We start from the raw sequence: 20,642 nt of genomic DNA on the forward strand, positions 1-20,642 counted from the left end.
ACTGTCCACCACTTCCCTCCTGCCTTCCTCCATCTCTCCATCCCCCCACATGAAAACACAGACATAAAAAAGAAGATGCGACCCCCTTTGCCACGTAGTGCAGACATGACACACCACCTGCCCGACATGACACCATGTGACAAATCCCTCCCGGACGGGGTTTCTGGTGCTTTCCTGGCCCAGCTGTGGCAGCAGCTGTTTTGCTGGCTCTTGTTTGCCTCTGCAGGTACAACAATAACTTGTATTTGATGTTTTAGCTTAGATGGGTGCAGAATGAAAGGAGTGTGTGATGGCGCTAATGCAGCGGGTTGAGACGATGCTGGCAGTCCCTGCAGGGGAACGTGTAGGGGTAAAGGTGGGGTGTGTCTGCCCAGAAAAAAAGGCGTCAGCTGTGAGCCACAGAATGTGTGTGGAAACCATCCGTCCTGGGACGGAGAGATAAAATCTTGTCTTTGTGTGTCCTTGTCTGTGTTGGTGGACTTAAGTGTATGCGGTGGATATGAAAAGGCTACACAACCCTGTTAAAATGACAGGACTGTGATGTAAAAAAAATGAAACCAAGATAAATCATGTCAGAACTTTTCCCACCCTTAATGTGAAACTGCAACCTCTAACAACAAAGTGAAGAACAATCAGAAACTTTTTAGGGAAAGAAAAGAAAAAAACAAAACTTACAATAACCCAGTTGCAGAAGTGTGCACACCCCTTTATAATTGAGGCGTGGCTGTGTTCAGAAGTAACCCATCACATCCAAACTCACTGAATAGTAGAGTTAGTATCAGGAACGATTTATTTGTCATTTCATCTCATGTGCTAGTACACACACACACACACACACACACACACACACACACACACACACACAATGAAATTCCGTTTTCCCCAGCAGCGCAACACAAAAGACAAAACACACATCCAAAAACTGCACCACCAAACACATGTATTAAACAAAACAAAACACAAAGAACAAAGCAAAAACAGCCAACAACACAGTCCACCCTGTACAACACAGTCCACCCAGTACAACACAGTCCACCCAGTACAACACAGTCCACCCAGTACAACACAGTCCACCCTGTACAACACAGTCCGACCGGTACAACACAGTCCACCCTGTACAACACAGTCCACCCAGTACAACACAGTCCTTCCAGTACAACACAGTCCACCCTGTACAACACAGTCCACCCTGTACAACACAGTCCACCCGGTACAACACAGTCCACCCGGTACAACACAGTCCACCCAGTACAACACAGTCCACCCGGTACAACACAGTCCACCCGGTACAACACAGTCCACTCAGTACAACACAGTCCATCCAGTACAACACATTGCACCCGGTACAACACAGTGCACCCAGTACAACACAGTCCACCCAGTACAGCACAGTCCACCCAGTACAACACAGTCCACCCAGTACAACACAGTCCACCCAGTACAACACAGTGCACCCAGTACAACAGTCCACCCAGTACAACACAGTCCACCCAGTACAGCACAGTGCACCCAGTACAACACAGTCCACCCAGTACAGCACAGTGCACCCAGTACAACACAGTCCACCCAGTACAACACAGTCCACCCAGTACAACACAGTCCAAAAACTCCACACCGGGTGCCACTCCTGTCAGCTAAGAACAGGAAACTGAGGCTACAATTCGCACAGGCTCACCAAAATTGGACAACAGAAGATTGGAAAAACGTTGCCTGGTCTGATGAGCCTCGATTTCTGCTGCGACATTCGGATGGTAGGGTCAGAATTTGGCGTCAACAACATGAAAGCATGGATCCATCCTGCCTTGTATCAACGGTTCAGGCTGGTGGTGGTGGTGTAATGGTGTGGGGGATATTTTCTTGGCACACTTTGGGCCCCTTAGCATCGTGTCAACGCCACAGCCTACCTGAGTATTGTTGCTGACCATGTCCATCCCTTTATGACCACAGTGTTCCCATCTTCTGATGGCTACTTCCAGCAGGATAACGCGCCATGTCATAAAGCTCGAATCATCTCAGACTGGTTTCTTGAACATGACAATGAGTTCACTGTACTCAAATGGCCTCCACAGTCACCAGATCTCAATCCAATAGAGCACCTTTGGGATGTGATGGACTGGGAGATTCGCATCATGGATGTGCAGCCGACAAATCTGCAGCAACTGCGTGATGCTATCATGTCAATATGGACCAAACTCTCTGAGGAATGTTTCCAGTACCTTGTTGAATCTATGCCACGAAGGATTAAGGCAGTTCTAAAGGCAAAAGGGGGTCCAACCCGGTACTAGCAAGGTGTACCTAATAAAGTGGCCAGTGAGTGTATATACCATGGAACACAGTGAAGACAATCATCAACAAGTGGAGAAAATAGAGCACAACAGTGGCATTACCAAGAACAGAACATCCCTCCAAAATGAATGAGAAGACAAGGAGAAAACTGGTCAGGAAAGCTGCCTAGAGGCCTACAGCAACATTCAAGGAGCTGCAGGAATTTCTGACAAGAGTGGTTGCTCCCTACATGAGACAACAATCTCCTGTATTTTTCACATGTCTTGGCTATGGGGTAGGGTGGCAAGACAGAAGCATTTTCACACGAAATAAAAAAAAACCAAGTCCAGCTAGGTTTTGCAAAAAGACACACCCAGTGTCCCAACACCCTGAGGAAAAATGTGTTGTGGTCTAATGAGACAGAGGCTAAACGTTTTGGCCAAAATTCCAAAAGGTATGTTTGGCATAAAAACAACAGAGCAAAAGAACACCACCCCCACGCTGAACTATGGTGGTGGCAGCATCATGCTTTGGGGCTTCTTTTCTTCAGCTGGAACTGGGGCTTTAGTCTAGGTGGAGGGAATCATGAATAGCTCCAAATACCACTCGATTCTGGCGCAAAACCCTCAGGTGTCTGCTAGAAGCTGAAGATGAAGAGGAATTTCACCTTTCAGCATGACAACAACCCAAAGCATACACCCAAAGCAATTAACGGATGGCTTCGCCAAATGAAGACAGTTTTGGAAAGGCCCAGCCACAGCCCAGACCTGTATCCAACTGAAAATCTGTGGGGGGACCTGAAGAGCGCTGTGCACAGGGGATGCCCTTGCAATTTGATGGATTAAGAACGTGTTTGCAAGGAAAGGTGGAGAAAATATTGCCGAGTCAAGATGCAAGTCAAGACTCTTACCTGAAAAGACTGAGTGCTGTAATAAAATCGAAAGGTGCTTCAATATTAGTTTAAGGGTGTGCACACTTTTGTAACCAGGTTATTTAAAGTTTTTTTTTTTACCTTAAAAGGTTTCAGTTTGCTCTATACTTATTTTTATAGGTTGCAATTTCACGTGAAGATGGAAATATTTTGACATGATTTATCTTAGTTTAATATTTCTACATCACAAAAACCTGCCATTTTAACAAGGGTGTATAGACTGTTGCCTCACAGCAAGTAGGTCTTGGGTTCAAGTCCCGGGGTAGTCCAACCTTGGGGGTCATCCCGGGTCATCCTCTGTGTGGAGTTTGCATGTTCTCCCTGTGTCTGCGTGGGTTTCCTCCGGGTGCTCCGGTTTCCTCCCACAGTCCAAAGACATGTAGGTCAGGTGGATCAGCCGTACTAAATTGTCCCTAGGTAGGAATGTGTGTGTGTGTGTGTGTGGGCCGTGTGTGATGGCCTGGCGGTCTGTCCAGGGTGTCTCCCCACCTGCCGCCCAACGATTGCTGGGGTAGGCTCCAGCATCCCCGTGACCCTGAGAGCAGCATAAGCGGTGGGGATAATGGATGGATGGTATGTGAGCGAGTAGTATGGGGTTTTGGAACATGTATTTTGCAATATCTAGTTTGATACATATTTGTGTGTAGATTTACATTGCAGATATTTTATTATCTTGGCTGACATTTTTATTCTGTCTTTAATTTTTGTCTTATTTCCAGTTTGTTTACATTATGTGTGCAATCATATGTGTATGTATTATATGTATGCATTTACAACTGTTTTTGTAAAACCCTATGTAATGCCTGTAACTTTGTAACTTTCTCATTGAAAAGTGATACATAAAAACAAAGATTTACTATTTACTAATATGAGTAATCACCAAGATGGTGCCGCAGATGGCAGCCTCGGTGTGTTGGCGCCCATTGTTTTGTATTGTTTTTTTTTCCGTAAACTCCGTGTTTTGCTACAAAACCTGGAGCTCTTTCACCAGAGAAGAGCTTGTGAACATCAGGGAAACTATTTCAGCGGATTTATTCCCGAGCTTTCTCATCCCATCTGGGGAATTACTGGACATTTTGGTCAAAGTGACGCTGATCCTCGTTCACGCAGGGAAATGCCACAGGAGAGCAGTTCAGAGTGGATCGCGACACACAGTTCTCGGAAAAATGAAAGGTGGCTACTGCTACAGTGCTGCTGTAAAGACGTGACAGTGATTCCGCAGCACTGTTCTCCTTTTCTGGAAACTTGTGTCATCAACTGTAAACCCTCCTACACCCCCCCCACCCCCCGTGAGTTTGCATCATTTATTCTGGCTAGTATTTACATTTGACCGATTGATTCCCGCATACAGGAAGAAATTAAAATTCCCTAAAGCTGTTGTGAGGTCATCTAAGAAGTGGACTGGTGAAGCTATGGAGGATCTCAGCGCATGCTTGGACTGTACTGCCTGGGATATTTTCAGGTTTGCCACCAACAGTCTGGAGTCCAACCCTGTGGTCGTGACATCTTTTATCAGCTTCTGTGTAGACAGCTGTGTACCATCACGTGCCAGGATTACTTACAACGACAAGCCCTTGTTTACAGTTAAACTCAGACAGTTCAGGTTGGAAAAGGACGAAGCTTTTAGGAGTGGGGAAAAGGTCTGGTTTAAAGAGTCTAAATACAGGACTAACAAGGCAGTAAGAGATGCTAAGCGACTGTACTCTGAGAGACTTCAACAGCAGCTCTCAGAAAATTCACCCTGTCTGGAAGGGCCTCAGACAGATCAACTACAAACCGAAAGCCCCACACTCCACAAATGATTTGCACCTAGCCAATGATCTGAATTACTTCTATTGCCGATTTGAAAGACAATGGCACAGTCCTGACACCATTTCCCTTGAATCTATCCACCAGCTCCTGACCACCAGCTTCTCCTTCCCCATCTCAGTAGGGGCTCGGGCCTCTTCACAACTGCCCAACTTAAGAGGGCCCCTCCTCTTCTACAACAAGGACGACTCTCTCCATCCTGGAGAGGGACGTTAACAGGTTGTTCAAGAGACATTATCCCCGTAAAGCTGCTGGACCAGACTCTGTCTCTCCCTCCATTCTGAAGCCCTGTACAGATCAGCTGTCTCCGGTGTTCAAAGAAATTTTTAACACCTCAGTGGAGATATGCCATGTACCAGCCTGCTTTGGGACCCCATCCCCAAAAAAACCAAGGACCACAGTACTCAATGACTACAGATCCGTCGCTCTGACCTCTGTGGCGATTCTTTTGAGTGCCTTGTTCTGTCTCACCTTAAAACTATCACCAACCCACACCAGCACCCCCTGCAGTTCACCTAAAGAGCCAACAGGTCTGTGGTTGATGTAGTAAATATGGTGCTCTACTTCATCCTCCAGCACCTGGACTCAGCAGGAACCTACACCAGCATCCTGTTTGTGGATTTCAGCTCCGCCTTCAACACAATCATCCCAGATCTGCTGCAGGACAACCTCTCCTAGCTGCATGTGCCTGTCTCCACCTGCAGGGGAATTACTGGGTTCCTATCTGAAAGGAAGTAGCACGTGAAGCTGGGGAAACACATCTCTGACTCCTGGTCCACCAGCACCAGTTCCCCTCAAGGCTATGTCCTTTCCTCTCCACTCTTCAACATTCAAGAAGATTCAAGAACTTTACTGTCATTGTGCAAGCACAAAGAAATTTCAGTTGTGTCAACTCAAAATGGTGCATACATAAAAGAGATAAGAAATATAATATATCAGCAATAAAAAGTACAGCGTGTAAACAATATAAGTTCAAAATATAAGCAGTATAAGGTATAAAATACAATATAAGTAATGATAAAATACAACTTATGAGGAGCAAAAACATCATCTACAAAAATGCAGTAAAGGTGCAGTGGACAGATATGAAGTGGCTTAAAGTGATATGTGAGTAAATACTGCAAATATTGCACATGCCCAATGGTGGCAGCATGTCGGACTGAGGAGATGTTTGAGTTTATTAGTTCCACTACTTCCACAGCTTTTGGAGAGAAGCTGTTTTTCAGTCTCTTTGTGCATGTATGTGCAGATTGATCTGAAGCGCCTACCTGATGGGGGGGGGGGTGATACAGATGGTGTCCAGGGTGTGTAATATCTTTTATGATGTTCTTAGCCTTCCTCACACAGCGAGTGCTGTGAAGATGTTCTAGTGAAGGCATCTCAATGCCAACAATGTCCTGTGCTGTTTCCACAACATGCTGGAGGGCTTTTTTGTCAGCTTTGGTGCAGCTGCTGTACCAGGCTGTCATGCAGTTTGTTAGGATGCTCTCGATAGAGCATCTATAAAAGTTGACAAGCAGCTTTTGGGGGAGGTTGGCTCTTCTTAGCTTCCTCAGAAAATAAAGGCATTGTTGTGCCTTACTCACCACTGCTGAGGTGTTGTCAGCCCAGGAGAGGTCATCTATGATGGTGACTCAGGAACCTGGAGCTGGGGACTCTCTCCACAGCCTCTGTGTTGATATGGACAGGACAATGTATGATCTTCTTGGAGGTCCTAAAGTCCACGATAATCTCCTTGGTCTTTGGGTGTTTAAGACCAAGTTGTTGTTAGGACACCACATTGCCTGGTTCTGAACCTCATCCCTATATGCTGCTTCGTCGTTGTCTGATATGAGCCATATGACTGTCATATCATCCGCTAACTTAAAAATAGTGTTTGAGTTGTGGACAGGTTGGCAATAATGTGAGAACAATGCATAAAAGAGGGGGCTCAGCACAAAACCCTGGGGGATGCCGGTGCTCAGGATGAGGGTGGAAGATATGTGCTTGCTCAGTGTTACAGTCTGGGCGCGGTTGATCAGGAAGTCCAGTATTGGTCTAGATCAACTGGGATAGTGTCTTTGATGTGGGTGGGTGGGTACCAGTCATTCAAAGCATTTTGAGTAAGGCACAACAATGCCTTTATTTTCTGAGGAGGCTAAGAAGAGCCTACCTCCCCCAAAAGCTGCTTGTCAACTTTTATAGATGCTCCATTGAGAGCATCCTAACAAACTGCATGACAGCCTGGTACAGCAGCTGCACCAAAGCTGACAAAAAAGCCCTCCAGCATGTTGTGGAAACAGCACAGCACATTGACAGGGGTGAGAGTGATTGGTCAATAGTCATTGGGACAGATTACCACAGGTTTTTTGGGAATGTGCACGATGGTGCTGGATTTGATGCATGCGGGGACTGTGGATAAGGGTAGAGAGAGGTTGAAAATGTGTGTGAATACCTCTGCTAGCTGGTCAGCACAGGCCTGGAGTACACACCCTTGTACACCATAACGCCCCGCTGCTTTCCATGTGTAGATGCTGCGGAGGGTCTGCTGCAACTCTGGAGTGTGTAGAACAGACATTGGCAACTGGCAGCCAGTGGGCTGCATTCAGACCCCGTCTTCAGTACAGCCCACGGACATGATAAGGCTAAGGCTAAGAACTTTGAAATGCTCTCTCTGTCCTGTCGCAGTGTTTCAAAGAATTTTTGACATTCAAAGTCATGAGGCGGGAAAGCTAAAACAAGTCATGCATGACTGCAAGTACTTCTCCTTAGTGTTGGATGAGAATACAGATGTGCTGGATGTTAGCCGGCTTCTCATTTACACAGGAGCCATTGACAGTTCATTTGAAGTGCACGAGGAGTTATTGAAATTGGTGTCTTTACATGACACTACCAAGGGCAAGGATTTTTCAATGCCGTTAAAAGTGTTGTATTTAAGCATGGGGAATTTGACAAGCTTTCAGCTGTTGTTACCTATGGCGCACCATCAATGTGAGGAAGACACACTGGATTCAACGGGCTCCTCCAACAGAGCAGCATTGACTGTAAAATATTGCACTGCATCATACATCACGTGGGTAACGTTGTTGCTAGCTAACTATTAATATATGGTGATGAATGTGGGTTTTCTTTGTGAGAATTTTTATCATAGGCTAAATGCTACTTCATTTTGATCTTAAAGGAGGCCCTCTGTGCCAAGACAAAGAACTTCAGCCATGCCATGAATTTAGTTACCAAGGTAACCAATCTCATTTGAGGGGGGATCAGGTCTCTCAATCATAGGAAGTTTGTAGCCTTTTTGGATGAAGTGAGTGCCACTTGTGGGGATTTACAGATGCACACTGAGATCAGATGGATGAGCCACGGAAAATGCTTGGAGAGGTTTTTTTGTGCTGCACACTGAAATCCCAGTGTTCTGGGAGGACAACATTCGATGTGATACAAGTGCTTACTGCAGTAAACTCAGGAGTACAGATTTTCTTTGCGACATGGCCTTCATTGTGGCTATTACCTCATATCTTAGTCACCTTCATATGCAGTTGCAGGGAAGAAGCCATCACATTAAAGTGTAAATTAGCCCGGTTCAAAGAAGGCTTTTCATCCAACCATCCAAATTTGGCACACTTTCCCGCCTGTGAAGAGATGTGCAAAGAAGTCCTCAAATGTGAGAAAACATGTCTCAAGTACAGAGCAGACACAGAAACACTGCAGCAGCAGTTCAACGAACGCTTTCAAGATTTCCAGGCCATGCAGCCATGAACTGCGTTATTCACTGACCCCCCTCTCTGCTGCTGTCAGTGAGCAACCCCCAGAGTTGCAGCTTGAACTTTGCGAACTACAGTCAGACCCCTTCTTTCAAGCAAAGCGCAATATGAGAAGAAGTTCATTTTGGAGACTACTACCCGAGTCCCACTTTCCACTCCTCAGGGATTTCCTCCATGGCCAGCATGTCTGGGAGCACTTACATCTGTGAGAGCAGCTTCTCAACAATGAACCACATCAAGTCAGAAGAGAAACATGCTGACAGATGAAACTCTGTTCCAGCTCATGCAGATTGGATGCACAAACGCTGACATTCAGTCTATTGTACGTCAGCAGGAGAGGCCACAAGTATGTCATTAAGACAGAAATTTATACGGATCCACCTGTGGGTGAGTTTCAACGGCTTTCAAGGGCTTCCTAAGTGTATGAATGTGTGTGTGAATGGGTGAATGTGAGGCATATATTGTAAAAACGCGCTTTGAGTGGTCGGTAGACTAGAAAAGTGCAATATAAAATGCAATTCATTTACCATTTTGAGCTAAATGCATGTTTATTTGAAATATGTCATGGAATGGGAGGGCAGAGTAGAAACGCACTACAAACATGAATAGTAGTTGTTGCACTTAGTGTGAATATAAACTTTTGTACCATTATTGAATGGTGATTTTTGAGACCCCATTACACTGAAATAATGATATATCACTCAGGGATGTGGACGTTTTGTTTCTGCGTTAAGCTCATTAAAAAGAAATGTTGGTATAATATTGGCCCAGTGATGGCCTGGCAGCCTGTCCAGGGTGTCTCCCCGCCTGCCATCCAATGACTGCTGGGATAGGCTCCAGCATCCCCGCGACCCTGACAGCAGGATAGGCGGTCTGGATAATGGATGAATGGATGGATGTTGGTATGATAAACTTGATTACTGGCATGTATTTTATTCTTTTCATTAAATGAGTAGCTATAATTGGTTAATTGAGTGATGGGGTTACAGTATCCCACTGATGGAAGTGCTTGGTGACAATCTGGCCCTCTGGTAGTTAGGATAACATTTTTGTGGCCCTCTCTATCATCAAATTTGCCCATCTCTGGTGTAGAACAAGGGTCTTTGGGTCTCCCAACAGTTTGAAACCGACTGGAGGCTGGTTATTGTCTTTGTCAAACCGAGCAAAAAAGTTCTGCCACTAGGTCGGCAGTGTTGTTGGCTGGTGTATGCTGTGTGTTATTTACCCGTTTGTAATCTGCAGTGGCCTGGAGGCCTTGTCACATCCTCCGTGGGTTGGAGTTACTGTTGAAGCCCTACTTGATTAGTAGTTTGTAGTTGTGTTTGGCAGATCTGATATCTCTCTTAAGGTTCGCTTTGGCGACACCGTAGGTTGATGTGTCTCCTGATTTAAAGGCCATGTCTCTTGTCCTGAGCAGCCATTTGACTTTGCTGTTCATCCATGGTTTCTCATTTGGGTACACTCAGATCCTTTTGCTAACAGTGACATTGTCCATGTAGTAGTTAATGTTTGACAATACAGATGAAGTGTACCGCCCCAGGTTTGTCTGATGGGCAAATATACTTCATTCTGTGTGTTCAAAACAGTCCTGGAGTTGGGAGATGGCTCCCTCAGGCCAAACTTTAACTGTCCTGCTAGTCAGCTTAGCACTGATTGCAAGGGCTTTGTGTGCTGGGACACAAGGTGGGGGCGAGGTATGGCTCTTTAGGTGCCCTTTATATAGACATGATCTAGTATAGTATAGACATGATCTGAGGTGTTTTTCCCCCTAGTTGTGCATTTGACATGTTGATAGAATCTGTGAAGAACATTTCTGAGGTTCGTTTTGTTGAAGTCCCCAGCAATGATGAAAACTCCTTCAGGGTGTGTGTTCTGTTGTTTACTGATGGCGTCACACGTGTCCCTTCCCACCCAGACCATGGTCTCTTCAAAACACTCCCCTCTATAAGAGGCTAAGGTCTATAAAAACTAGAACTTCACACCACAAGAACAGCGTCTTCGCTACAGCAGTAGGCCTTTCTAACAAGCCCCCAGATACCCCCAGATCCTGACATTGCCGCCCACTCACCCCCCCACCCTTTTATTTTCCTACTGTGCTCTCTGTATATGGACACCCTGCATAAAACCTGCACTACCCCATAAATAATGATTATTCGATAAATAACTTCTTGAAATTCTAATTCAACTTTTTGTAAATACAGCTCCTGCCACCCAGTGCCAGGCATCAGAACAAGGTCTCATGTTAAACTATGAACCAGTGTTGATTGCACCTTACCTCATTTTTATTTTATTTGATCTTGTATGTATGTCTTATTTATTATTTTTTTTAACTATTATCTTTACTATTTACTGTTAATTTTTCCCTCTTGCATCAACATACCAACACAAATCCATTGTCGGTTCTTATACTTGGAAATGAATCTTATTCTGATGCGGTATTATGGTTGCACGAGTCTGGAAAAACATCTAGTTTTGAACAGTATGCCCTCATCGCCCTCACCCTGCATCTATCTGGATATGTCTGTACCCATTTCCAGCTGCTACACACTTGTCGGCTGATTATCAGATGGAAAATCATAATACCTGTGTGTGTTTGTGCACTCACGCACTTATGCAAGGACCATAACAAGAAAACAAATGGTGCCACGAAGCCAACACTGTCCTGAAGAGACCAGAATGTTCAGAGTGAATGACAGCGAATAAGTGAATACACAGAAAACTGTCGAGTTTGTCTGTCAAATATTTCATAAAGTCCAAAAACAGCAATTATCCTGCCTTTTTGAGACATAAAGAAAGTGTAAGCAGGTCGGGGGAGGGGGGGGGTCGCTACCGCTGCTGACTGGTGAAAAAAAGAAAAGACATGCACTATCAGGGGTCTTAACTGTGTGTTACAACTAGTAACACTCAACACCTGTAACCTCAAAAATACCCTCCCCCATCTCCACCCATCCCCTCTCAGCCTCCCTCATTCACTCTCTCTGCCTGTGTTCTGTCTTGGGCCTGGCTCAGGTTTCCCTGTCATTTGGCGACAGGAAGCGATGTTTGTCCCATCCTAGGCTGTACCGCTGTAGTTTAATTGAAGCAGGGAATTACAGCAGCCCTGCCTGGGATATATCAGGTTTAAGCCTTGGCTTTCAAACTCCGCAACTCTCAGAGGCCCCTCCTTTCCACCATGCCCAACAACAGTGAGCTTTAATGTGCTTTTACACACATAAACACAAGTTGTAAAATGACTAGCGCGCGCACACACACACACACACACACACACACACACACACACACACACACACACACACAGAGTCTAATAGAAGTGTGAGGACACAACAATTCTGCATTCGCATGCACATGAACAAATACACATCTTTATGAGTGCAAAAAAAGCAACAAAACAACACTACTGAGGAGGGGTGGGAGAAAGAAGAGCCTCTGAGACTGGGTCTACTGGGCTGGCAGACAGGAAGAGGAGAACGAAGCAAAGAACAGGTGAGCCAGGATGAAGAATCATGGAGGACGCACAATATTAAAACTTCAGTGTGTAACTCCATACGGTCTGAGACAGTGTGTGTGATGTCTGGTAAAGTGCATGGTGTGTGTATGGCTCACCGACAACACACTTCATATACGTACATGTGACACATCATTACTGATTACTAGTTTGCCACTCGTGCCAGCGGCGAGCTCATTAGGGCTGTGTGGGCATATGGGGCATGTTGGTACCAGACAGTCTCTGGTTTGAGTCCTTCCACCAACTGCAGGTAGAATGTGGGTGAGCAGATTATACTCTGAGTAAATCTGGGTGACTAGAGCAGTGCTGACTTGTACTTCAAACTACTGGTGAGGTATCTTTCTTTTTTTTTGGACCCCCCCTCCCTTTTTTCTCCCCAGTTGTACTTGGCCAAGTACCCCCACTGCTCCGAGCCGTCCCGGTCTCTGCTCCACCCCCTCTGCTGATCCGGGGAGGCTGCAGACCATCACATGCCTCCTCCCATACACGTGGAGTCACCAGCCGCTTCTTTTCACCTGACAGTGAGGAGTTTCACCAGGGGGACTTAGCGCGGGGGAGGATCACGCTATTCCCCCCAGTTCCCCCTCCCCCCTGAACAGGCGCCTCGACCGACCAGAGGAGGCGCTAGTGCAGCGACCAGGACACACACCCACATCCGGCTTCCCACTCGCAGACACGGCCAATTGTGTCTGTAGGGACGCCCGACCAAGCCCGAGGTAACATTCGAACTGGCGATCCCCATGTTGGTAGGCAATGGAACAGACCGCCACGCTAAACGGACGCCCCCTGGTGAGGTGTCTATGAGCAAGGCACTGCACCCACAATTAAAGCTACAGAACTGGCGACAGCTGAGAGGAACATGAGCAACCGTGCGATTGTGAAACCAAGCTTTGCATGTTGGACAAACTCTTTCTGGGTGAATTATGAAGAACACAACGTGTGTGTGTGTGTGTGTGTGTGTGTGTGTGTGTGTGTATTTGCTGGCTGTGTTCAGTCATGTTCAGCTGTGACTTTCCACTGACCTTTCGACGTCCCAGATGCGAATTGGGGAAACGTTCTTGCAGCCCGCCGTGCCAGTCACAAAGGAGCTGAAGGCAGAAACACACAAACACACAAACACGAAGACACACAAACACAAAGACACACAGATCAGGAGTTGCTACGCTGGCAGTACCCGGCTGCACAGGTAAGGGGATAGAGTATTAGTGAGAACAACAACTGTTTAACTGCTATATAACGGTTTATACTCTTCTGTCTTTCCTCCTCCATATTCTGCTCTAATCTCTCCATTTGTCCGACTGATTTCGCGATTTTCTGCATAGTTCACTTACTGAATTCTCTAGTTTTCTCTCTCTAACGGTTCTTGTCTTAGTGGTCGGCCTTCCGTGCTTATTAGCGTCGTGCTTAGCCTAGCTTAGCAATTACCTTTACTGCATTCGCAGTCAAAGCAGCTTCGTTAATACGATGGTGTGTGGTGGCTGCTCCGTAGTTACAGACAGGTTGTCTCTACTAGAGAGACGTGTCCGAGAGTTAGAGCAGCTGCTTTCGGCTAGGATTACGTTAGATGTGACGGGCCCTCCAGATAGCCTTAGCCCCGGGCCTGCCAGCAGACCTGCTATTGTTAGCACTAGCTCAGTAGCCCCGGGCCTGCCAGCAGACCTGCTATTGTTAGCACTAGCTCAGTAGCCCAGGGCCTGCCAGCAGACCTGCTATTGTTAGCACTAGCTCAGTAGCCCAGGGCCTGAGAGCAGACCTGCTATTGTTAGCACTAGCTCAGTAGCTCCGGGCCTAACAGCAGACCTGCTATTGTTAGCACTAGCTCAGTAGCCCAGGGCCTGAGAGCAGACCTGCTATTGTTAGCACTAGCTCAGTAGCCCCGGGCCTAACAGCAGACCTGCTATTGTTAGCACTAGCTCAGTAGCCCAGGGCCTGAGAGCAGACCTGCTATTGTTAGCACTGGCTCAGTAGCCCCGGGCCTGAGAGCAGACCTGCTATTGTTAGCACTAGCTCAGTAGCCCAGGGCCTGAGAGCAGACCTGCTATTGTTAGCACTGGCTCAGCCTCGTTGGCAGATGCGGTGGGATTTGTCTGTTTGCCAGCTTGGGAAGGCTCGCAAGAGCAAGCCACCAGTCGACTAAAAACTCTAACCCGTTAGCCAAGGGCCAACCTGTCTCCTTATCCATGCACGTTACAATATTATTGTTGTGAAGCTATAAGCTCTAACAGCATGCTCCCAAAGCCAAAATAAGTTATGTTTCGCTGACTTTTTATTAATAGATTAAAAACTAAACTATAGTGCTTGCATAAGTGTTCAACCTCTTGTGCTCTGAAAGCTCAAAGTTTACACAAATTACAAATTATTTCTAAAACAAAATCAGGTTAACACAACTGGACATAAGTGTGCGTCTGTAAGACGTTAAAGTAATGGTTTGGTTTATGGGTCTTAAACACACTCTGTGTAAGGTTCATTAGCAGGGCGTGAACTCCATCAGAAAATGAAGACCAAGGAGCATGATACTGAAGTAAGAGACAGGGTGATTAAAATGCAGAAGGCGGGAGAGGGACACAAAACAATATCCCAGTGTTTGGATCATTGGCGTTACATAGCCAGGGTTGCGTTTTGGGGTGGGCCTGCAGATAATAGGGCGGGCCAAAGTTGACCCGATTTAAACGGACATTTAACTGCCAATGTATAAGAAGTTAGAAGTTCATTACTTTGTAACGTAATTGCTTTGCTCTTACATTTTCCCTATTTTAACTGCCAAATAAAATATCATTTGACGAAAAAATATACAAGCTTAGTTAGTTGACTACCTATCTATCCAGCTGGTTTGCTAAAGTATGCATGGATTGTCTGAAGTGCTGTGCAAACCTGCACACAGTATACATTTTCTTGTCAAAAAACAAAAACAAAAAACGAACCACAAGGTAAACAATAGTTCTAAAAATGCTTTTATTGACATTTTATACTGCCTGGCATTGAAAGAAACACAGGCGCTTTGTGACACGAGGCTGCGCGTGCATCCCCGTTGTTTGTAAACATGGAAATTGGTCTGCCTCGGATAACCTAGCTGCATGCCGAATATGCAGCTACCCACCATACAGTTAAAACACACACACACACACACACACACACACACACACACACACACACACACACACACACACACACACAGCAGTAACTACGAATATTTCAAGATAGCGTCAAGTTCAACTGACTGCAATTATACGAGCACACATGAAAAAATAAAAATACAAAACCATGAGCGACAGCAGGCTACACTATTGATACACAATGTATAATATAAAACTCCTCACCACATCTTGCTAAAGCATAGTGTGTCTGTTGGATCAGTACAATTGAATGCAATTATACGAGCAAACATGAAAAATAAAAATACAAAACCTTGAGTGACAGTAGGCTACACTATTGATACACAACAACACAGAATATAAAGCTCCTCACCACGTCTCGCTAAATCATAGCGTGTCTGTTGGATCAGTACAATCTAATAAAAACATCACAGCAGCATGGCCAGTGCAAGCTCGAAACTAATACCGGCGCACTAAAACAAAACAGTGACTCCACAAGTAGCTGGCACGGCGGCCTTCAGACAAGGACAGATGCTGTCATGTGAAACAATAATACGTAGCTAGCTAAAATGAAAGGCCTTGCTCACCGCTTGATGTCAGACTCAGAGGAGGAGGGGCCATGGCTTCAAATTGAACTGAGTTGTGATGTCATTATAGTCCAACGATGAGTCGAGAAGTAAGCATGGATGCCCTCATGCTGGTTTTGATCCTATTTGTAGTAGAGAAGAGGTGTTCCACGGTGCAGCTTGTGATGGGTTGAGTGACCAAAACACTTAATAAAGCATTGACATTGGGAAATATGTCTGGGGGCAGCTGTCAATAACTTCAATGAGTGATGGATACAAGCTACCCTCAGCTACCTGTCATTTCAGGTACTGAGTAAAGACAGCCAGTTCTGCATCCTCATCACAATTCCATAATGGGCACAGGGGAGCTGTATTGCTACTGCATCTTGGCCAAATGTGTCTCTGCCAGGCAAAAAGGCAGCGGCAGCCTTCATGAGCCCATATGAGTCATCGTGAAAAGGACAGTTGAGTTCGGCGAGTTGTCTGTCTAAAATGTCATTCCAAAGCATTCTTAAATCAGAATCGTTCTTTACACTGCGTGACTGGCCGACTGTTGATGTCACATGAGACTCCTCAAACCTAGTGGGCAGTTGTCGTTTGCGTGGATTGCCGACATCCCAATGTTCAATATCCTTTTTAGCCATCAGATCTTCTGTCAGTTTAAGAACCTTGTTAAAGTCATTCTTAGAGTTGTCCCTAAATGACATAAAAGACTCTTTAAGAACCTCAATTAAGTGAATGCAATCTGTGATTGACAAATTTGGCAATTGTAATCCTTTCATAATGAAATCATTGCTTTCAAACAATTTAGCAAATGTGATGAGAAGAAACACAAATTTCTTTGTCTGTATCTGACGGAGAAGCGATTCAGCATCAACTTTGGTCTGACCAGCGCTTTCAGAGAATTCTGCCAGAGTCTCTAGTATGACATCAAAGAGGGTCAACACTTTACTGACCGTCCCAGACTCAGTACTCCATCTAGTGTCGATTGATCTTCCAGCTCCATGCCTGGTCGCTCAGGATGTAACTGTTTTTGTACATCTGAAAACCTTGCATGTCGGTGGGACCCCGTCATGAAACCGTGCAATGTGTTAAAAATCTCAAAAAAAGTGTCGATGCATGACGACACCTTCGAAACTGTGCAAAGCACAAGATTCAAATGATGAGAATTACAATGTATATATACTGCATGGGGGAAAGTTTTTTTTCAAGATGACCTGAATCCCTCCTCTTTGCCAGACATTACAGATGCCCTGTCAATTACTTTGAAGGATCTCCAGAGGTCAGTGGCTGAAACTGGAGTAAACGTGCATGAGTCAACCATATCACGGGCTCTCCATAAATCTGGCCTGTATGGGAGAGTGGCAAGAAAGAAGCCGTTGCTCAAAAATTTGCATATAAAAGCACGCTTGGAGTCGGCTATCAAGCATGAGAGACCCAGTTAGGCTGTGGGTAAAGGTTTTGTGGTCAGATGAGAGGAAAGTTGAGTATTCTGGCCAAAACTCAAAGCGTTATGTGTAGTGCAAACCTAACACTGCTCATGCCCTAAAAAACACCCTCCCTACAGTGAAGCATGGTGGTGGCAGCAAAATGCTATGGGGTTGCTTTTCATCTGCAGGCACTGGGAACCTTGTTCCAATTGAGGGAAGAATGGCTGGCTCTAAATACAGAGAAATATTGGAAGAAAACCTGCTGCAGTCTGCCATTAAACTGAAGCTTAGGGGAGAGTTCACCTTCAAGCAGGACAATGATCCTAAGCACAAGGCTAAAGCAACAATGGCATGGCTCAGCAACAAAAGGTGAACGTTTTGGAGTGGCCAAGTCAAAGTCCGGACCTCAACCCAGTTGAAAATCTGTGGCACAGACTGAAAATTGCAGTCCAGGTTGCCATCCCACCACCCTGCAAGACCTGTACAAATTCTGCCAAGAAGAATGGGCAAAAATTACTCCAGAAGAATGTGCAAAGCTTGTACATACTTACCCTAAGATAATCATGTCTGTTATTGCAGCAAAAGGGTACTCTAAAAAGTGTAGGGTTGAATACTATGCAATTACTATATTTTAGTTTTTAATGTATTTACAAAAAGTTAGCAAAACATAACTTATTTTGGCTTTGGGAACATGCTGCTAGAGCTTATGGGTTCACAAAAATAATATTCATCAGGAACAGAAGTGTGAGTATCTTTTATAATCCAGAAATTAGTGATGACTGTCAAGGGGGTTGAATACTTTTCCAGCAAAAGCGGAGGGATTCTACTCAAGGAACACAGAATCAACCTGAGCTGATCAGACAGACTGAACACCAATCAATAAGCTCTGAGAACATTTGGAACAGCAGGTGTATTACATGCTTTGGCGTGATGCTGGGCTGGATATTCAGCACAATCCAGCCCAGTATCATGCCAAAGCATATAATACACTCACTGGTCCAACGTGTCAGTGTCACGGTTTGCCTCGATCAGGCGTGAAAAGTACACTCGTGTATGAAGGTGCAGTGCACAATGATTAACGCAATGCCAGCAACTCCCCACGGAGGAAAAGAAGCATACAGCATTTTCCAAAATCCCCCATCAGGTAAGCTGGAGATCCATGGCTGCTATATTTTTTTAAATTTAAAATGTTTTATGTTGCCTATGAGCGTTGTCATGTTAATTACATTTCATTTGGCAGTAGAGAGTCGAACCCTAACCTATCGCCCCCTGCTGGCACTGCACCTTCATACATGCATGTACTTTTCACGCCTGACCAAGGCAAACCGTGGCACTGACACGGTGGACCGGCGGGTGTATTACACGCTTTGGCGTGATACTGGGTTGGAATATCACACTGTAACTGGCTATTCGCTTGATCTAGACTGATCCTATGAAGTGTTTTATGTTGTTTACTACATTGTCTCCGGTGAGCTGTATGCTGTTGTTTGAAGTTGACAGTTTGGACAGCTGGCTGTATTTAACCAGAAAGGGTGGCCTATGCTAGACAAAGCTGACAATGCCAGCAATATTCTTTTCTTTTCTATTTTGTGACCTAGATATTGCTTTAAACTATCCCAGCCGCTGAGGAGCCACAAGCCAGTGCATTCTTAGTGCCGGTCCCAAGCCCGGATAAATGGGAGGGTTGCATCAGGAACGGCGTCCGGCGTAAAATCTTTGCCAAATGAAATATGCGGATCATAAATCAGATTTCCATACATGATCGGTCGAGGCCCGGGTTACCAACGACCGCCACCGACCAACGGTTACCATTGTAAGCGAGGAGTTGATGATGTGAGTGACTGCAGGGTTAAGTGCGGGGAAATGGTCTGTAGGAGATCGGATGGTATCAGGTCCAGCGGACAGGTAGTGGGACGAGAGTCCAGCAGAAGCTTAGAGACGTCCTTCCATAATGTTATAATGAATGATATTTGTATGGCTAACATTATTGGATTCAAGATAGGCGGTTTTCATGACGCTTAAGGCACAGTTTAATTATTTCAAGTGGGGTAACACCACCTTTTTGCCACAGATCAGGCCAGCTCGCTATAATTGTTTTGAACTGTTATATAAATGTAGTTTAATTATTTTAATTCATTCATTTGTTATAGTTTTACAACATATTACACAAGTTAAAGTATGTGCTGCATTGGATGCTCACTCAATATGGTGTAACTATTAAAACTTAAATTTGTCATTCGCGGATCTGCCCAGAAATGTTACTCTACCTGGCAGCCCCTCTTATCTTATTTTGACCGTCTGACAGTGCTTCCCGACCATTAAGACCACTTGTATTATTTGTATTCTGTCTTACTTTTAATTGGATGCTGTGTATCAGCATAGACACCATACTTATGGCATATGGGATATATTTTTCTCCAACCACTAAAAATGTATGACATCATAAAGCATGACTTGTGTAAACAGAAATGACTAATAGTTCATTTGTTTTTGCTTTTTTGTTTCTTTTGTTTTGTTTTGTTTTTTACCCCTTTTCTCCCTAACTGTATCCAGCCAATTACCCCACTCTTCTGAGCCATCCCGGTCACTGCTCCACCCCCCTCTGCCGAGCCAGGGAGGGCTGCAGACTACCACGTCTCTCCCGATGCATGTGGAGTCGCCAGGCACTTCTTTTCACCTGACAGTGAGGAGTTTTGCCAGGGGAACATAGCACATGGGAGGACCACGCTATTCCCCCCAGTTCCCCCTTCCCCCCGAACAGGTGCCCCGACCGACCAGAGGAGGCGCTAGTGCAGCGACCAAGACACATACCCACATCCGTCTTCCCACCCGCGGTAAGTAACGGAATAGACTGCTACACTACCCTGACGGCCGAATAGTTCGTTTGTATATGGCGCTCTGTACTTCATGTTCCTGAACTTGGTACTTATGATATGACTAAATGCATCTTGTTGATGTAAACCTCTCTAACCTATTTTATTTGTAGTTTTTGATTTATCTTATAATTGTTATTACTGCAATTAATGTTTATTTTTTATATGTTTTAGCATCAGGAATGGGTGAGGGTTGGGTGGGAGGGGATAACCAAAATATAGAGGGGCAATCATTTCCATTGTATTTGTATGTTGTTGTTTTTTGTACACCGAATGTTCCTTCCAACGAAATATTATTGGAAAAAAAAGAAAAAGAAGATGTACTATTAGGCCATCCACTCAGTTCAGGGACGGTAGTTCCCTCTTCACATAGATGGCCTTTTTGCCTCCCCATTCACACCAGCATTCCTCCCTATTAAGGATGCGCA

At 45.2% G+C, this 20,642-nt stretch overlaps 1 protein-coding gene across 2 annotated transcripts in view; it reads right to left on the reverse strand.

Annotated features, from left to right (window-relative positions):
- fbxw4 (F-box and WD repeat domain containing 4) overlaps positions 1 to 20,642 on the reverse strand; it is a 112,868-nt gene that overhangs the window by 33,402 nt on the left and 58,824 nt on the right. For both annotated transcript variants that reach the window (XM_056291948.1, XM_056291947.1), the window contains exon 6: positions 13,276 to 13,341. In XM_056291948.1, coding sequence (XP_056147923.1) covers positions 13,276 to 13,341 — 66 coding nt within the window. The remainder of the gene's footprint in view (positions 1 to 13,275; positions 13,342 to 20,642) is intronic.

The sequence above is a fragment of the Lampris incognitus genome, chromosome 13 (genome assembly GCF_029633865.1).
Source record: "Lampris incognitus isolate fLamInc1 chromosome 13, fLamInc1.hap2, whole genome shotgun sequence".
NCBI classification, from domain to species: Eukaryota; Metazoa; Chordata; class Actinopteri; order Lampriformes; family Lampridae; genus Lampris; species Lampris incognitus.